General features: G+C 48.2%; 1 protein-coding gene across 1 annotated transcript; it reads right to left on the reverse strand.

The window, feature by feature from the left end:
* Positions 1-799: 799 nt before the first annotated feature.
* Positions 800-3201, reverse strand: LOC127335715 (L-type lectin-domain containing receptor kinase SIT2). Its single transcript, XM_051362437.2, has one exon. The coding sequence runs from the start codon at positions 3024-3026 to the stop codon at positions 996-998; it is 2031 nt and encodes a 676-aa protein (XP_051218397.1). The 5' UTR covers positions 3027-3201; the 3' UTR covers positions 800-995.
* Positions 3202-15448: the final 12247 nt, after the last annotated feature.

Consider the following 15448-nt stretch of genomic DNA (forward strand, 5'->3'; position numbering starts at 1 on the left):
TTCGCCTCCTGCGCGCGTGAAAGGAAACGGGGGAGGGGAAGAAGTGGCGGGGCTAGGGTTTCTTCACGGCGGCGGCAGGGGTACTTGTAGGCCGCCGGGGGCGGCGGCGGTCGTCTCCACGCGAGGCCATCGACGGGAGCTCGACAGCGAGCTGCTTCCGTGAATGGAGGAAGGGGATGACCCGGCCGTTTTGCAAATAACCCCCTAGGGGTAATTCTGGGCTGTTTTGATTGCTTGCTGGGCTGTGTTGGGCCGAGCCAGAGAGAAGAGAAGGGGAAAAGGAGATGGGCTGCGCCCAGGTTAGGGAGAGAGAAGGGTTTCTCCTTTTTTTCCATTTCTGGTTTTTATTTCTCTTTTCAAATTGCAAATTCAAACTGTTTTGAATTTTGTTTGAACTCAAATTTTTCAGTGATATTTCTAAACACACATGGCCTTATTGAGAAACAACAAAACCATGTTGCTTAGTATTTAAAACTTGCAAGATTTGAATGAGAAAGAAATAGAGAGGGATTTGCAAAATTCAAAAATGGAGATGCAAATTTTGCTCAAATGCAAACTAAATGCATGAAATGCACATGATCATTCCTTTATTTAGATAAACAAGGTTGGGATGTTAGAACATGTACATTGGTTTAGAACTTTACCGAATATCTCAATCTCTTTTCAGTCTCTTTCCTGCACATCACTATAAAATTACCTATATAGCTGGCTAATTCATCAGCATTGTACATGCCTGACAAAACCGGGGAGAGGGCAGTTTCAGATCAAAAGCCCGTCCCTTCGGGGACATCCGATATAAAAAAAAAAGATGAAAAGCCCAAATCTCCATTTTGGTCTGTTATCTCTCATCTTGACATCTGCTAACTATAATGAACACGCGTGCGCATCACTTCACATTCAGATTTATCGATCCACGCTACACAAAAGACGCACCCAGTTCTGAATACACACCATATAACAAGAGACTAATTAATTAGACACGGGACAAGGGCGGCTCATCTTCCTCCGGAGAGGTCGGACATCTGAGACATGGTGCCGGCGGTGATGGATGTCATCGGGTAGGACATGACATAGGGGTCGAAGCCCTGGTCCTGCATGAGCGCCAGCATGTTGAAGCTCTGGTACGTGGGCGACAGCTCCGGCAACTTGAGGTCGCCGTCCAGGTACTGCGCGACCTGCCTGGTGGTGGGCCGCGCGCCGGGCAGCGGGTGCGAGCAGAGCAGGCCCAGCCTGAGCACCAGGCTCGCCTCGTGCTCCACGAAGTCGCCGCCGAGGCGCGGGTCGACGGCGGCGGTGACCTTGCCGGCGCGCCACTGGTCGAGCACCCAGTCCACCAGCACCAGGTGGTTGTCGCGCGCGTCCTGCACCACGGGCTTCCGGCCGCACGCCACCTCGAGCATGAACGCCCCGAACGCGAAGACGTCGGACGCCTTGGAGGCCTTGCCGGTATGGCCGAGCTCCGGCGCCAGGTACCCCATGGTGCCGACGACGTGCGTGGTGTGCGGGTCGGTGCCGTGGTCGTAGAGCCGGGCCAGGCCGAAGTCGCCGAGGCGGGCGTTCATGTCGGCGTCGAGCAGCACGTTGCTGGCCTTGATGTCGCGGTGCAGCACCACCTTCTCCCAGTCCTCGTGGAGGTACAGCATCCCGGAGGCGACGCCCTTGATGATCCGGAACCTCTGCCCCCAGCCCAGGGCGAGCTTGTGCTGGTCGTAGAGGTGCTTGTCGAGGCTGCCGTTGGGCATGTAGTCGTAGACGAGGAGGAGCTCGCCCTTGCGGCGGCAGTAGCCGAGCAGCTGCACGAGGTTGCGGTGGCGGAGGCGGCCGATGGTGACCACCTCGGCCACGAACTCCCGCATCCCCTGCCTGGACCCGTGGGCCACCTTCTTCACGGCGATCTCCGCGGACTTGGACTTGGGGAGCGAGCCGCGGTACACCCTGCCGAAGCCGCCGATGCCCAGCAGCCGCGCGTCGCTGAAGCCGTCGGTGGCGTGGAAGAGGTCCTTGTAGGAGAACCTGTGCGGGCCGTACGTGGTCTCCCAGTCCTCCTTGAGCTCCGCGAACATGCGCCGCCTGCGCATGAGCACGAACGCCGCGGCGGCCGCCGCGAAGACGAGCAGCGCGGACGCGATCGGCAGCACGACCTCCAGCGTCTTGGACCGCGGCTTGGGGAACGTGACCGGCATGGCGGGCAGCGAGGAGACGTTGAGGGGCGGGGCGGCGCCGTCCATCCTGAAGCTCCAGCCGAGCACGTAGTGGCGGCAGAAGAGGATGCCGCTGGAGGAGGAGAAGCCGACGTAGGCGGTGCCGTCGATGACGGAGGAGAGGTTGACGGTGGTGGAGAGCAGGGGCTTGTTTGGTCGGGGTACCTGCAGCGGCGCCATGGTGACGTTGACCTGCATGGTCCGGCCGTCGAAGTCCACCCACACCTGCATGGGCTTGCGGTCCACCAGGCTCATGTTCCTGAACGCGCCCGTTGCGCCGTCGTAGTAGCCGGCGTTGTCGGCGGCGACGGAGTGGAGGCCGTTGACGTCGATGCCGACGTGGTTGCCGCTCATGTCGTCGAACTCGGAGTTGAGGATGGTGTCGAACTCGACGGCGAAGAGGTGGTTGGAGGCGTTGCCGTTGTTGGCGGAGCCGACGAGGCCGAGGAACTGGCCGGGGAGCGCGGCGGTGAAGTTGGTGGTCTTGGAGACGACGAAGGCCATGCCGTGGCTGCTGAGCTGCTCGTAGGCGCCGATGATGCCGATGACGAAGGCCGTGGAGAAGGAGCGCATGGCGGCCGTGCCGTTGTGGAACTGGAGCGGGGCTGGGAAGAAGGCGTGGCCCTTGAGCTGGCTGGTGGCGTTGCTCAGCTGGAGCAGCCCGTTCGGGGTCACCGTCGCCATGCCGTCCAGGGTGAGGTTCGCGTTCGTGAAGCCGTTGAAGCTGAACTGCTCGTCCGCCGACGCCGTCGGGCGGAGGCTGCCGAGGCAGAGGAAGAGGAGCAGGATAAGGAGCGGCGCCATGGTTTGGTTGGGGAGCAGCATCGGACTCTGAAGTTGATGCGCAGTGGTGAATTGAAGCGATCGCCGAGTGGCGTGGCTGGCCTCTATAGCGTCAGTGCTACTCCTCCCAGTGTCTAATTAACATATCCTGTCCATTATTTTGTGTGTGCGCGCGCGTGTGGCTGGATTAACCTTAAAAGTAGTGTGAAGTTGACCAGATGTAAGATAGATCGTGGTGGGGTGGTGAGGCCGCCGTTGAGAGCGAGAGGAGCAAAGTTAAATTCCAATTTGAGTGCATATCTCCAGCGATACGACGTAAATGAATACGAAAAATGATCGTGTGATGGGTCAGGTCACTGACACCAATTTGGTCGTCTTTGGTATAGCGACGGCACATGTGTGGACGCGTCTTGTGCCAGGCGTGATGCCGATCAGCTGACGCGTCTCTTGGCCTTGTCCTTGCCCCTCAGCCGCTGCCCATCCTGAACAAGAACAAGGGTCAGAGGTCAGCACGGCGTCACAGCGTCAACGATTCCGGCACCCGTTTTCCGTTTCGCCACGGGCAAGACCAAACCCATTTCATCGTCGAGAAGGACGCGACCGGGTGCACGCAAGTCGCCGCAATAATAACTAGAGTTGGCCAACCGCCGTACCGGCGTCACGCCGGCGCCGGCGCACGCAGGCCGTGGGGCTCCTCTGCGGCGTGTTCGTAGGAACCTTCCTCGCCTCACCTCGGTGGGCGCTGTGCAGGGCTTGTCCTTCACTCGTTTGACCGATCCACTGAACCCATTTTCTCCGGTGGTTGAAGATCCACGAAATCCCGTCCCTGCGGTACATGCCACCCAACAGATCTGTAGCTATCTGCTTCCAGGTTTTAAATACGCCATTTCTTTTGACTATATCTGCCGTTCAAGGGCTCCATTTCTGCGAAACCTTAACTGACCCTGACATGAGTGATAAGAAATGCTAAGAAAATGAGCAGGAGAAGAAGTCAAAACAATCGCAGCAACCTCAATTTTATCACGGCCCAAATATGGTCTGCAATTGTGTCGCCGCGGACACAACACGGTCAGCGGCCTGTCAACGATCAACGTCAGTTTTATCTTTTGCATAGCTAGGATGCACACAGCCGGAGAAGAAAAGGACTGCTAGTACAAGCCAGTTGACGAAACCTGCTGGTGCAAGATGAATGGGATCTACAACCAATGGCGACTGCGGTGGTGTCTATGATGGAGGATCCCGCGAACAGGACTTCGCCTACGCAAAGGAGAGGAGTAGGGATGAGAGACATCATGTGGAGGTGGCCGGCTAGGGTTTAGATGCCCGTGTCCCCTGCGCCCCCTCACCTTGCATAGGGACAGGGGTGTGTGGCCAGCTTGCCCCTCCAAGACATAGGGACGGCGGCCAAATGGGGGGAAGTTTCCTCCCCTTCCCCCACCCACCACAAGTTGGTGCCCCTTGGGTTGGCCGCATGGGCCTTGTGGGGAAGGTGTCGAGGCCCATGTAGACATGGGCACTCCCACTTAGTCCATGTTGGCCCTTCGGGTGGTGTGGGCTCCACTAGTGACCCCTCTGCGGGACATTTTAGAACCTTCCCGATACGATACCACAAAAAACCCAAAACATTTACTAAACCCTACAATTGCTTTCCCTTACATGAAACTTATTCTCCGGACCATTCCCAAGCTCATCGTGATATCCTTGATACCATTTGAGACTCTGAAAAATCTTTAGACCCATTGTAACTAATATCGCATTTTTATTCTAGCGATGTTGAGCGTTAAGTGTGTGACCCTATGGGTTCGAGTATCTGTGGACATGATCGAGACACCTCTGTAAGGGTACATTCCCCCTTCGTGTGGTTTTGGTAATTAATGACAATCACTATGAACTATTTTTTTTCATTGAGTTTTATAACAAGGGATTTTCCATAGTTAATGCTTGTAGTCCATGTGTTGGGTTCAAATATAGATGCCATGGAGATAAAGATTTACCTTGAGTATTGGCATCAAGATCATTGTGGTGTTATTTGCGAGACCGGGTTTTGGATATATAGTTGTACTATCAAGAGGGGCTCTCAAGTGAATAATTTTATCGTATCCGTTCGGAGAGAGCTCAAACCTTTGCATCGATGGGATCATCTTTCTTGGTCGTTATTTGGTTCTAATCCATGTGATGTTTTAGATCTTGTTGTGCTTATTCTCACGACAAGCTCTAGTTCATCGAAAACAGCTTTTGCATGAAAAACTTGTTGCATTTTAGAGGTTGATAGTTTTACCGGTTTGTCTTATTTCTTTCATAATGCATTCTTTATTACTTTAGTTTAAGCAATACAGCCGGCATCTGCATAGCTAGGATGCACACATATATTCCAAACAACAAGTTCCACAAGTTATAACCCAATACAAAAGAGACACTAGAGTAGTGTTCAGTAAAAAAACATAAAAGAGCTAAGGTGCGGGAGGGCCAATACGTAGATCACGTTGTCATCCATGTTGAGAAAAATATCCCTCGTCGTATCCTACAACCGTGTACACACCACCATAAAGAGATCTCGATACTCCACACATTGTAGAGGCGACCACAAATGGAGCGTAGCCGTGCACTGGTAAATAACTAACATATGGGAAGCATTTTTATTATTAAACACCTTATCATTTCTACATAGCCAAAGCGACCAAATAACTGCAATCGCTTCTATCCTAATAAGTAGCTTAAACCTAGGATCCACATCATTGAGCTAATTGCCAAATATATTCGCAACGCTACGTCGCTACGTGGTGGTTATAAGGTAGAACCTATTTGGATGGATGACCATATAGATCTAGCAAATTTGCACTGAAAGAAAATGTGTTCTATAGTATCGTCTTGGTGACAAAAGACACACGTTTTACTCCCCTGCCAATTGCGTTTAACAAGGTTATCTTTGGTAAGAATTACACCTCGACGCAGATACCACACAAACACTTTAATCTTCACCGGTATCTTCATCTTCCAAATTTTCTTATTGTTATCAACTAGAACATCAGGTTGGATTAAAACATTATACAAGGAGGCCACCGAGAATAAGTCATTCTCAGTAAGATTCCAACAAAATACATCAGGTCCATGTGTCAAGTGGATTGAATCCAAACGCTGTAACAATGCATGCCAAGATGCTTGCCGAGGGCCAATGAGACTTCTTATGAACTCCACATTCGGTGGAGATGTTTCTAACACCTTAGCAAGTGTATTACCTTTGTTTCTAACAAAGTAGCAGCAGTTTTAGAATGGGAAGCACCAAAGACTGTCAAAGAAATCCGAGGATTCTTAGGAATGGCAGGATACTATCGAAGATTCATTGAAGGATTCTCTAAGATAGCAGGACCAATGACCAAGCTGTTAAGGAAGAACACACCATTCGTGTGGTCTGATGAGTGTGAGAAGAGTTTTCAGACTCTGAAGGAGAAACTCACCACAACACCGGTGTTAGCAGTTCCGGAAGTTGGCAAGGATTACACCGTGTACTGTGACGCATCCAAACATGGATTGGGTTGCGTACTCATGCAAGATCGAAAAGTAATATCATATGGATCTAGGCAACTCAGACCTCATGAAGTGAACTACCCAACACATGATCTAGAGTTAGCAGCGGTCGTATTTGCACTTAAAACTTGGAGACATTTTCTCTATGGAGCCAAGTGTGATCTCTATACCGATCATAAGAGTCTCAAGTACTTCTTCACTCAGAAGGAACTCAATATGAGACAGAAAAGATGGCTGGAGCTAATCAAGGATTATGACCTGACCATCAATTACACTCCAAGAAAGGCTAATGTTGTAGCAGATGCCTTGAGCAGGAAGAGCACTGGAGTAGTTGAACAAGAAATGGCACCGGAGTTGAAGAAAGAAATAAGCCAACCCCAGATACAACTTTGGGAGAACGAAGCTCATGAAGGACTGTCGGCATTACAAGTAGCCGATGAACTTAGTGTGAACTTAAAGAATGAGATAATCATGGGTCAATTGGATGATCCATTCCTCGTGGAGGAGATGAGAAGGATTGATGAGGGAAGACCATCAGAATTTCACCGAGGAGAGTTGGGATCATTATGGTTCCATAAAAGGATTTGCGTTCCGGATATTGATGAGATCAAGGAAGTTATACTCCGGGAAGCACATCAAACCCCATACTCTATACATCCAGGAAGTACAAAGATGTACATGGATCTCAAGGAATTATTCTGGTGGAATAACATGAAAAGAGAGATAGCACAATACGTGGCGGAATGCCATACATGTCAAAGGGTGAAGGCTGAACATCAAAGTCCGGCAGGAAAGTTGCAACCTTTACCAATCCCAGAATGGAAATGGGAGGAGATAGGAATGGATTTCATCACCGGACTACCCATGACTAATAAAAAGAAGGACATGATATGGGTAATCGTGGACCGGTTGACGAAGAGTGCACACTTCCTAGCAGTAAACCAGCAGGATAAAGGAGAGAAACTCATCGATCTTTACATCAAAGAAATCGTGAGTAAACATGGAGTGCCCAAGAAGATTGTGTCAGATCGAGGATCCGTGTTCACATCAGCATTTTGGAAGCAACTACATGAAGCTTTAGGATCCAAGTTAGACTATAGCACCGCCTATCATCCTCAGACAGGTGGACAAACAGAGAGAACAAACCAAATATTGGAAGATATGCTTAGGGCATGTGCCCTAGACTTCGGAGGATCATGGGAGGAGCACTTACCACTAGCAGAGTTTTCATACAATAATAGCTATCAAAGCAGCATCAAGATGGCACCATTTGAAGCTCTGTATAGAAGGAAGTGTAGATCACCGATATGTTGGTATGAGGCAGGATCAAGCAAGGAATTCAACCCTGATTACGTCCAAGAAAAGCAGCAGATCATTGACATTATAAGAGATAGGCTTAAAATAGCTCAAAGTAGATAAAAGAGTTATGTCGATCAAAAGAGAAGAACATGGGAGCCAAAAGTTGGAGACATGGTGTACCTTAAGGTAAGTCCGATGAAAGGTCTTCAGAGATTTGGAGTAAAGGGGAAGCTTAGCCCTAGATACATCGGACCTTTCAAGATACTGAGTCAGAACCGAGGGTTGCCTTTGAATTGGATCTACCGGGAAGGTTAGCTCAGGTACATAATGTATTCCATGTATCTCAACTCAGGAAGTGTTTAAAGACCCCAGATGAGCCAGTATCACATGATGAGCTCGAGTTACAACCAGACTTGACCTACATCGAGAAGCCAGCTAAGATTCTCGAGGAGAACTGGAAACAACTCAGGAATCGAGCCATTAAGTATTGCAAGATTCAATGGAAGCATCACCCCGAGAGGGAAGCCACCTGGGAAAAGGAAGAAGACCTGAGGAAAACATACCCCGAACTGTTCAGGTATTACAACCATAACTTCGGGACGAAGTTTTCTTTAAGGGGGAAAGGCTGTAATGTCCCAGGTTTAGAGTCGATCGAGGGGTAGATTTTAGAAAGAGATGTGCATTGCATCGTAAATTCTGGGGAAATTTCGCGCTTTTAAAACAAAACTGCATCAAAGGGGGACGAGTTTCTCTCTCGACACCTTACAGGGTTAGGGTTTCGAGAGTGCGACAAACTTGCTTCTCACCTAACTAAACTAGGGTTTTGAGAAGAGAGGAGAGTTATTGCATTACAACTTAAGTTGCATGATTGAATTCAAACACAAGTTACATTTGAATTTCAAATTCAAACACCATATGAATATCTCATAATTCAATATTGAGGTAATTCTTCAAACAAATATTAAATAATAAAGAATATGAACAATACAAATATTAAGTAAAGCTCATTAGAGAAAATTGGAGCTTGATTGATAATCACACAAGATACATTGTCTTTACAATATTTAGATTTGAAATATAAAATATTACAACACATTACAAGAATTGACAAAATGGAAAAAGAAAAAGAAAGAAAATTACAATGAAATAATCCATCCTAAACTACAAGTTGCTCTTCATAAAATCTTGGATCAAGATGATCTTGCACTTCATCTTGATCATCTCCGAGTTCCCTGCACACAAACAAAGCAAAACACAAGTTATGCCAAGTGGCATTGCCACTTGGCAGGTTAGCAAGAAAATTGGTTATTGGAGAGGATATGACCACAAGCTGTCGAGCTGATCCTCTCACAGCCCAAGTCCCAAGCACCAGGTACACACACACACTAGCTGCTCACACAGCTAGTGTGCATGCACAACAGCAACTCACACAGCCAGTGAGTCACCAAGTATTGCCAGGCAGTGCTGTCGACCAGAGAAGAAAGGGGCCAGACAGATAAAAGCCTCCACAGTAAACCCTAACCAGTCCATCGACACAAGGAGCTGGGTAAGTGCATCAAGAACACAAGAACACTTAGAACAGGAAGAACAGCAAACCACCAGAAATCATCCAGGGACAGTTTCACCAAGAACTGTCAACTGTGAACAAGCACAAGATGGAGTAGAGCAAGCTCAAGCTAGCCAGGAGGAGCAGGGCAAGCTTAAGTCATCAATCAGAAGCAAACCTCTACACCAACACCAAATTTCTAGGAGCTGGAGTGAGGTATACCAGATAAACATGAGCAAACCATGGTTTTCCTCATAATTAAGCATGTGCATATGTCACAGAAGCAAAAGAGGGTAGAAACCCTATTTGTATCATCACTTGGCTACTAGCCATTTGGTGCAAGAAAAGAGGGGAGAGGCCAATAGGAAATCATCCAAGGGAACACTAGTTATGTCAAATCAGTGGCACAACTAAGGAAATCCGGCAAAGGATGGATTCACAGCTAGCCTAGCCCAAATCACCTAGCACCTACAGCTAGTAATACCATCAGACAGATAGGCAACCTGTGCCTATTTTTGTTTGTCAACAGTAAAGCTCACTGGAAATCCAACAAGGGATTGTCCAGTGATGCATTCATCAAGCCACAGCCAGCCAACAGGGGTGGGAGCTTCCTGAACAGCAAGAATTGCTGTTGAGGCCACCTCAACCACTGAAACAGCCCCAAATCACAAGCCTTGCACAGTTATCATCACCAGAAGGGTTCAAATGATGGACTAGGGTACACAACCAAGGGTTAGCATCCATCTAGCCTGTCATAATTAAAAAGATGATCATAACTGCAAGCAGTTCACATCATTTATCCATTCAGCCAAGCAAGTCAACACAGATAAATGAAATACACAAGCAATAGATGCACCAGAGCCTTGCAGATGATCCAATGGATCATTGCAAGCATTAGCTGATGCTTAAGCAAGCACCATCACACACCAGGCCAAGCCTGTGTGATGCACACACAACACAGAGTGAGCAATAGTGAGGCACAGTTATGAAACAGCATCATTTACAAGCAACTGATGATCATGTGATCATCAGAAGCTTGCTAGAGCATGCCAGTGCATGCTAGAGCATCACTGAGCAGCAGAGCAGGAACCAGTCAATGAAATAGCCACATATAGTCAATAATTGCTCCACAGTTAATCAAATCAATGAATTATGATTGTATCCAGAAGCACTCCATCAAGGGATGGAGCTGTTAATGCAGCAGATAGGTTCAATTGAGCATGTCCATGAATTAGAGCACAGATAATAGCACATCAGGAGCACTGGCACTTGCCAAAGGCAAGGATCATCACAGCATGATCAAGCCAGAAGCAAGCCATTGCATACACAGGAGAGGCATAGATACAGAGCAACAACATGAGTCAAGATAATTAAACAAAGCATCACAGTATGCTTATGAACAAAAGCTCATAAGCTAGAACAGCAGGTGCTAGAGAAGAACAACACAAGAAAGTAGCACAAAGAAGACAAGCAGCGTAGCGAAAGACAAAGAAAGACAAGCAAAGACAAAGAAGATACGCGTATACACAGCTAGCAAGGCGTAGCAGCTGCAGCACATCGGCACGGCCAACATCTCTACGAGGAGAAGCAGGCCAGTGGCCAAGCTAGACGAAGAGGAGGAGGAGGAGAAGAAGTAGAACAGGTAGAAAAAAGAAGGAGAAGCACATACCGGGGAGGAGATGGCCGACGCGGTCATGGCGGCCACGGCGGCGCATGCCAGAGTATGGTGGCACCAGGCCTGGCCAAGCCAAGCCCTGGCGACCACCACAGCACCCCAGCGCTGCACCACGCGCCTGGGGAGCGCCAGGAAGAAGGGCCACGACCTCTCCAACGCACGGCGGTGGCGGACGCCGAAGGCCTGGCGCACTGGAGGGTCGATGGCAAGCGAACGGCGACGCAAGCGTCAGATCGACGCGGACCATCAGGTTCGCCGTCGAGAGGCGATCCAGATCCGTGATACGTCTCCGACGTATCGATAATTTCTTATGTTCCATGCCACATTATTGATGATATCTACATGTTTTATGCATACTTTATGTCATATTTATGCATTTTCTGGAACTAACCTATTGACGAGATGCCGCAGTGCCAGTTCCTGTTTTCTGCTGTTTTTGGTTTCAGAAATCCTAGTAAGGAAATATTCTCGGAATCGGACGAAATCAACGCCCAGCATCCTATTTTCACACGAAGCTTCCAGAACACCCGAGAGAGGTCAGAGGGGGGCCACAGGGCCACCAGACGTGTGCCCGGCGCGGCCAGAGGGGGGGCCGCGCCGCCCTGGTGTGTGGGCCCCCCAGAAGTCCACCGACCTTGCCCTTCCGCCTACTTAAAGTCTCCGTTGCAAAAACCCTACCACGTTCGACGAAACCAGAGGAAACCTTCCAGAGCCGCCGCCATCGCGAAGCCAAGATCTGGGGGACAGGAGTCTCTGTTCCGGCACGCCGCCGGGACAGGGAAGTGCCCCCGGAAGGCTTCTCCATCGACACCACCGCCATCTTCATCAACGCTGCTGTCTCCCATGAGGAGGGAGTAGTTCTCCATCGAGGCTCGGGGCTGTACCGGTAGCTATGTGGTTCATCTCTCTCCTATGTATTTCAATACAATAATCTCATGAGCTGCCTTACATGATTGAGATTCATATGATGATGCTTGTAATCTAGATGTCGTTATGCTAGTCAAGTGAATTTTACTTATGTGATCTCCGGAGACTCCTTGTCCCACGTGTGTAAAGGTGACAGTGTGTGCACCGTGTGGGTCTCTTAGACTATATTTCACAGAATACTTATTCACAGTTATGAATGGCATAGTGAAGTGCTTATTTATGTCTCTTTATGATTGCAATGTGTTTTGTATCACAATTTATCTATGTGCTACTCTAGTGATGTTATTAAAGTAGTTTTATTCCTCCTGCACGGTGTAATGGTGACAGTGTGTGCATCCGTGTTAGTACTTGGCGTAGGCTATGATTATGATCTCTTGTAGATTATGAAGTTAACTATTGCTATGATAGTATTGATGTGATCTATGCCTCCTTTCGTAGCGTGAAGGTGACAGTGTGCATGCTACGTTAGTACTTGGTTTAGTTGTGTTGATCTATCTTACACTCTAAGGTTATTTAAATATGAACATTGAATTGTGGAGCTTGTTAACTCCGGCATTGAGGGTTCGTGTAATCCTACGCAATGGTGTTCATCATCCAACAAAAGGGTGTAGAGTATGCATTTATCTATTCTGTTATGTGATCAATGTTGAGAGTGTCCACTAGTGAAAGTGTAATCCCTAGGCCTTGTTCCTAGATACTGCTATCGCTGCTTGTTTACTGTTTTACTACTGCTGCGTTACTACTGCTTGTTTACTGTCCTGGGCAAAGCACTTTTCTGGTGCCGTTGCTACTACTTATTCATACCACCTGTATTTCACTATCTCTTCGCCGAACTAGTGCACCTATTAGGTGTGTTGGGGACACAAGAGACTTCTTGCTTTGTGGTTGCAGGGTTGCATGAGAGGGATATCTTTGACCTCTTCCTCCCTGAGTTCGATAAACCTTGGGTGATCCACTTAAGGGAAACTTGCTGCTGTTCTACAAACCTCTGCTCTTGGAGGCCCAACACTGTCTACAGGAAAAGGAGGGGGCGTAGACATCAAGCTATTTTCTGGCGCCGTTGCCGGGGAGGTAAGGTAAAAGGTATTCACATCCTCCGACTACTAAGCTATTTCCTAGCACTGTTGCCGGTGTGTGAGTACTCGAAGCTATCTCCTTTAGATTCTGCAATTGCATCTTTTTGTTTCTTGTTTTTATTTTCACTAGTTAGGCATAATGGAAAACAACAAAAAAATTGGTGAGCTTTTTAATCTTTTTCCTGATTTAGAATTGTTTGATGCGAAAATTAAAAAACCTATGGAACCTTATTTGCATGCTAGTAGCGATGTGTAGGATAACGTTGCATAGAAAACAAAAAAAAAATTCCTACGGCGAACACGCAATCCAAGCCAAGATGCAATCTAGAAGACGGTAGCAACGAGGGGGTATCGAGTCTCACCCTTGAAGAGATTCCAAAGCCTACAAGATGAGGCTCTTGTTGCTGCGGTAGACGATCACTTGCCGCTTGCAAAAGCGCGTAGAAGATCTTGATCACGATCGGTTCCGGCACCACGAACGGGCAGCACCTCCGTACTCGGTCACACGTTCGGTTGTTGATGAAGACGACGTCCACCTCCCGTTCCAGCGGGCAGCGGAAGTAGTAGCTCCTCTTGAATCCGACAGCACGACGGCGTGGTGTCGGTGGCGGTGGAGAAGTCCGGCGGAGCTTCGCTAAGCTACGCGGGCTATATGGAGGAGAGGGGGCGGCTAGGGTTTGGGAGGGGGTGGCCGGCCACTTCAAGGGGGGCGGCCAGCTTGTGGTCTTGGGGTGGCCGGCCCCCTCCCTTGGCCCCTCATTATATAGGTGGATCCCCAAGTGTTGGTGTCCAAGTCTTCGAATAAGACCCGAACCAAAAACCTTCCATAAGAGGGGGAAACCTAGCCCAACTAGGACTCCCACCAAAGGTGGGAGTTCCACCTCCCATGTGGGGGGGTGGCCGGCCCCCCTACGGGGGAGTCCACTTGGGACTCCTCCCCCACTAGGCTTGGCCGGCCATGGAGGTGGAGTCCCATGTGGACTCCACCTTCCTTGGTGGTTTCTTCCGGACTTTTCTAGAACCTTCTAGAACCTTCCATAGAACCTTCCGCGACATTTTAATTCACATAAAATGACATCCTATATATGAATCTTATTCTCCGGACCATTTCGGAACTCCTCGTGATGTTCGGGATCTCATCCGGGACTCCGAACAAATATTCGAACTCCATTCCATATTCAAGTACTACCATTTCAACATCCAACTTTAAGTGTGTCACCCTACGGTTCGTGAACTATGCGGACATGGTTGAGTACTCACTCCGACCAATAACCAATAGCGGGATCTGGAGATCCATAATGGCTCCCACATATTCAACGATGACTTTAGTGATCGAATGAACCATCTACATAAAATACCAATTCCCTTTGTCTCGCGATATTTTACTTGTCCGAGGTTTGATCTTCGGTATCACTCTATACCTTGTTCAACCTCGTCTCCTGACAAGTACTCTTTACTCGTACCGTGGTATGTGGTCTCTTATGAACTCATTCATATGCTTGCAAGACATTAGATGACATTCCACCGAGAGGGCCCAGAGTATATCTATCCGTCATTGGGATGGACAAATCCCACTGTTGATCCATATGCCTCAACTCATACTTTCCGGATACTTAATCCCACCTTTATAGCCACCCATTTACGCAGTGGTGTTTGGTGTAATCAAAGTACCTTTCCGGTATAAGTGATTTACATGATCTCATGGTCATAAGGACTAGGTAACTATGTATCGAAAGCTTATAGCAAATAACTTAATGACGAGATCTTATGCTACGCTTAATTGGGTGTGTCCATTACATCATTCATATAATGACATAACCTTGTTATTAATAACATCCAATGTTTATGATTATGAAACTAATCATCCATTAATCAACAAGCTAGTTTAAGAGGCATACTAGGGACTTCTTGTTTGTCTACATATCACACATGTACTAATGTTTCGGTTAATACAATTCTAGCATGATATATAAACATTTATCATAAACATAAAGATATAAATAATAACCACTTTATTATTGCCTCTAGGGCATATCTCCTTCAGTCTCCCACTTGCACTAGAGTCAATAATCTAGATTACATCGTAATATACCTAACACCCATGGCATTCTGGTGTTGGTCATGCTTTGCCCTAGGGAGAGCTTTAGTCAACGGATCTGCTACATTCAGATCAGTGTGTACTTTGCAAATCTTTACTTCTCCATCTTCGATGTACTCGCGAATCGAGTGGTAACGCAGCTTGATATGCTTCAGCCTCTTGTGTGACCTTGGCTCTTGTGCATTGGCGATGGCACCCATGTTATCACAGTAAATGATTAATGGGTCCAATGCACTAGGAACCACACCGAGCTCTACAATGAACCTCTTCATCCATACCGCTTCTGATGAAGCCTCTGAAGCCGCTATGTACTCTGAT

Source organism: Lolium perenne, chromosome 2 (assembly GCF_019359855.2).
Source record: "Lolium perenne isolate Kyuss_39 chromosome 2, Kyuss_2.0, whole genome shotgun sequence".
NCBI lineage: Eukaryota > Viridiplantae > Streptophyta > Magnoliopsida > Poales > Poaceae > Lolium > Lolium perenne.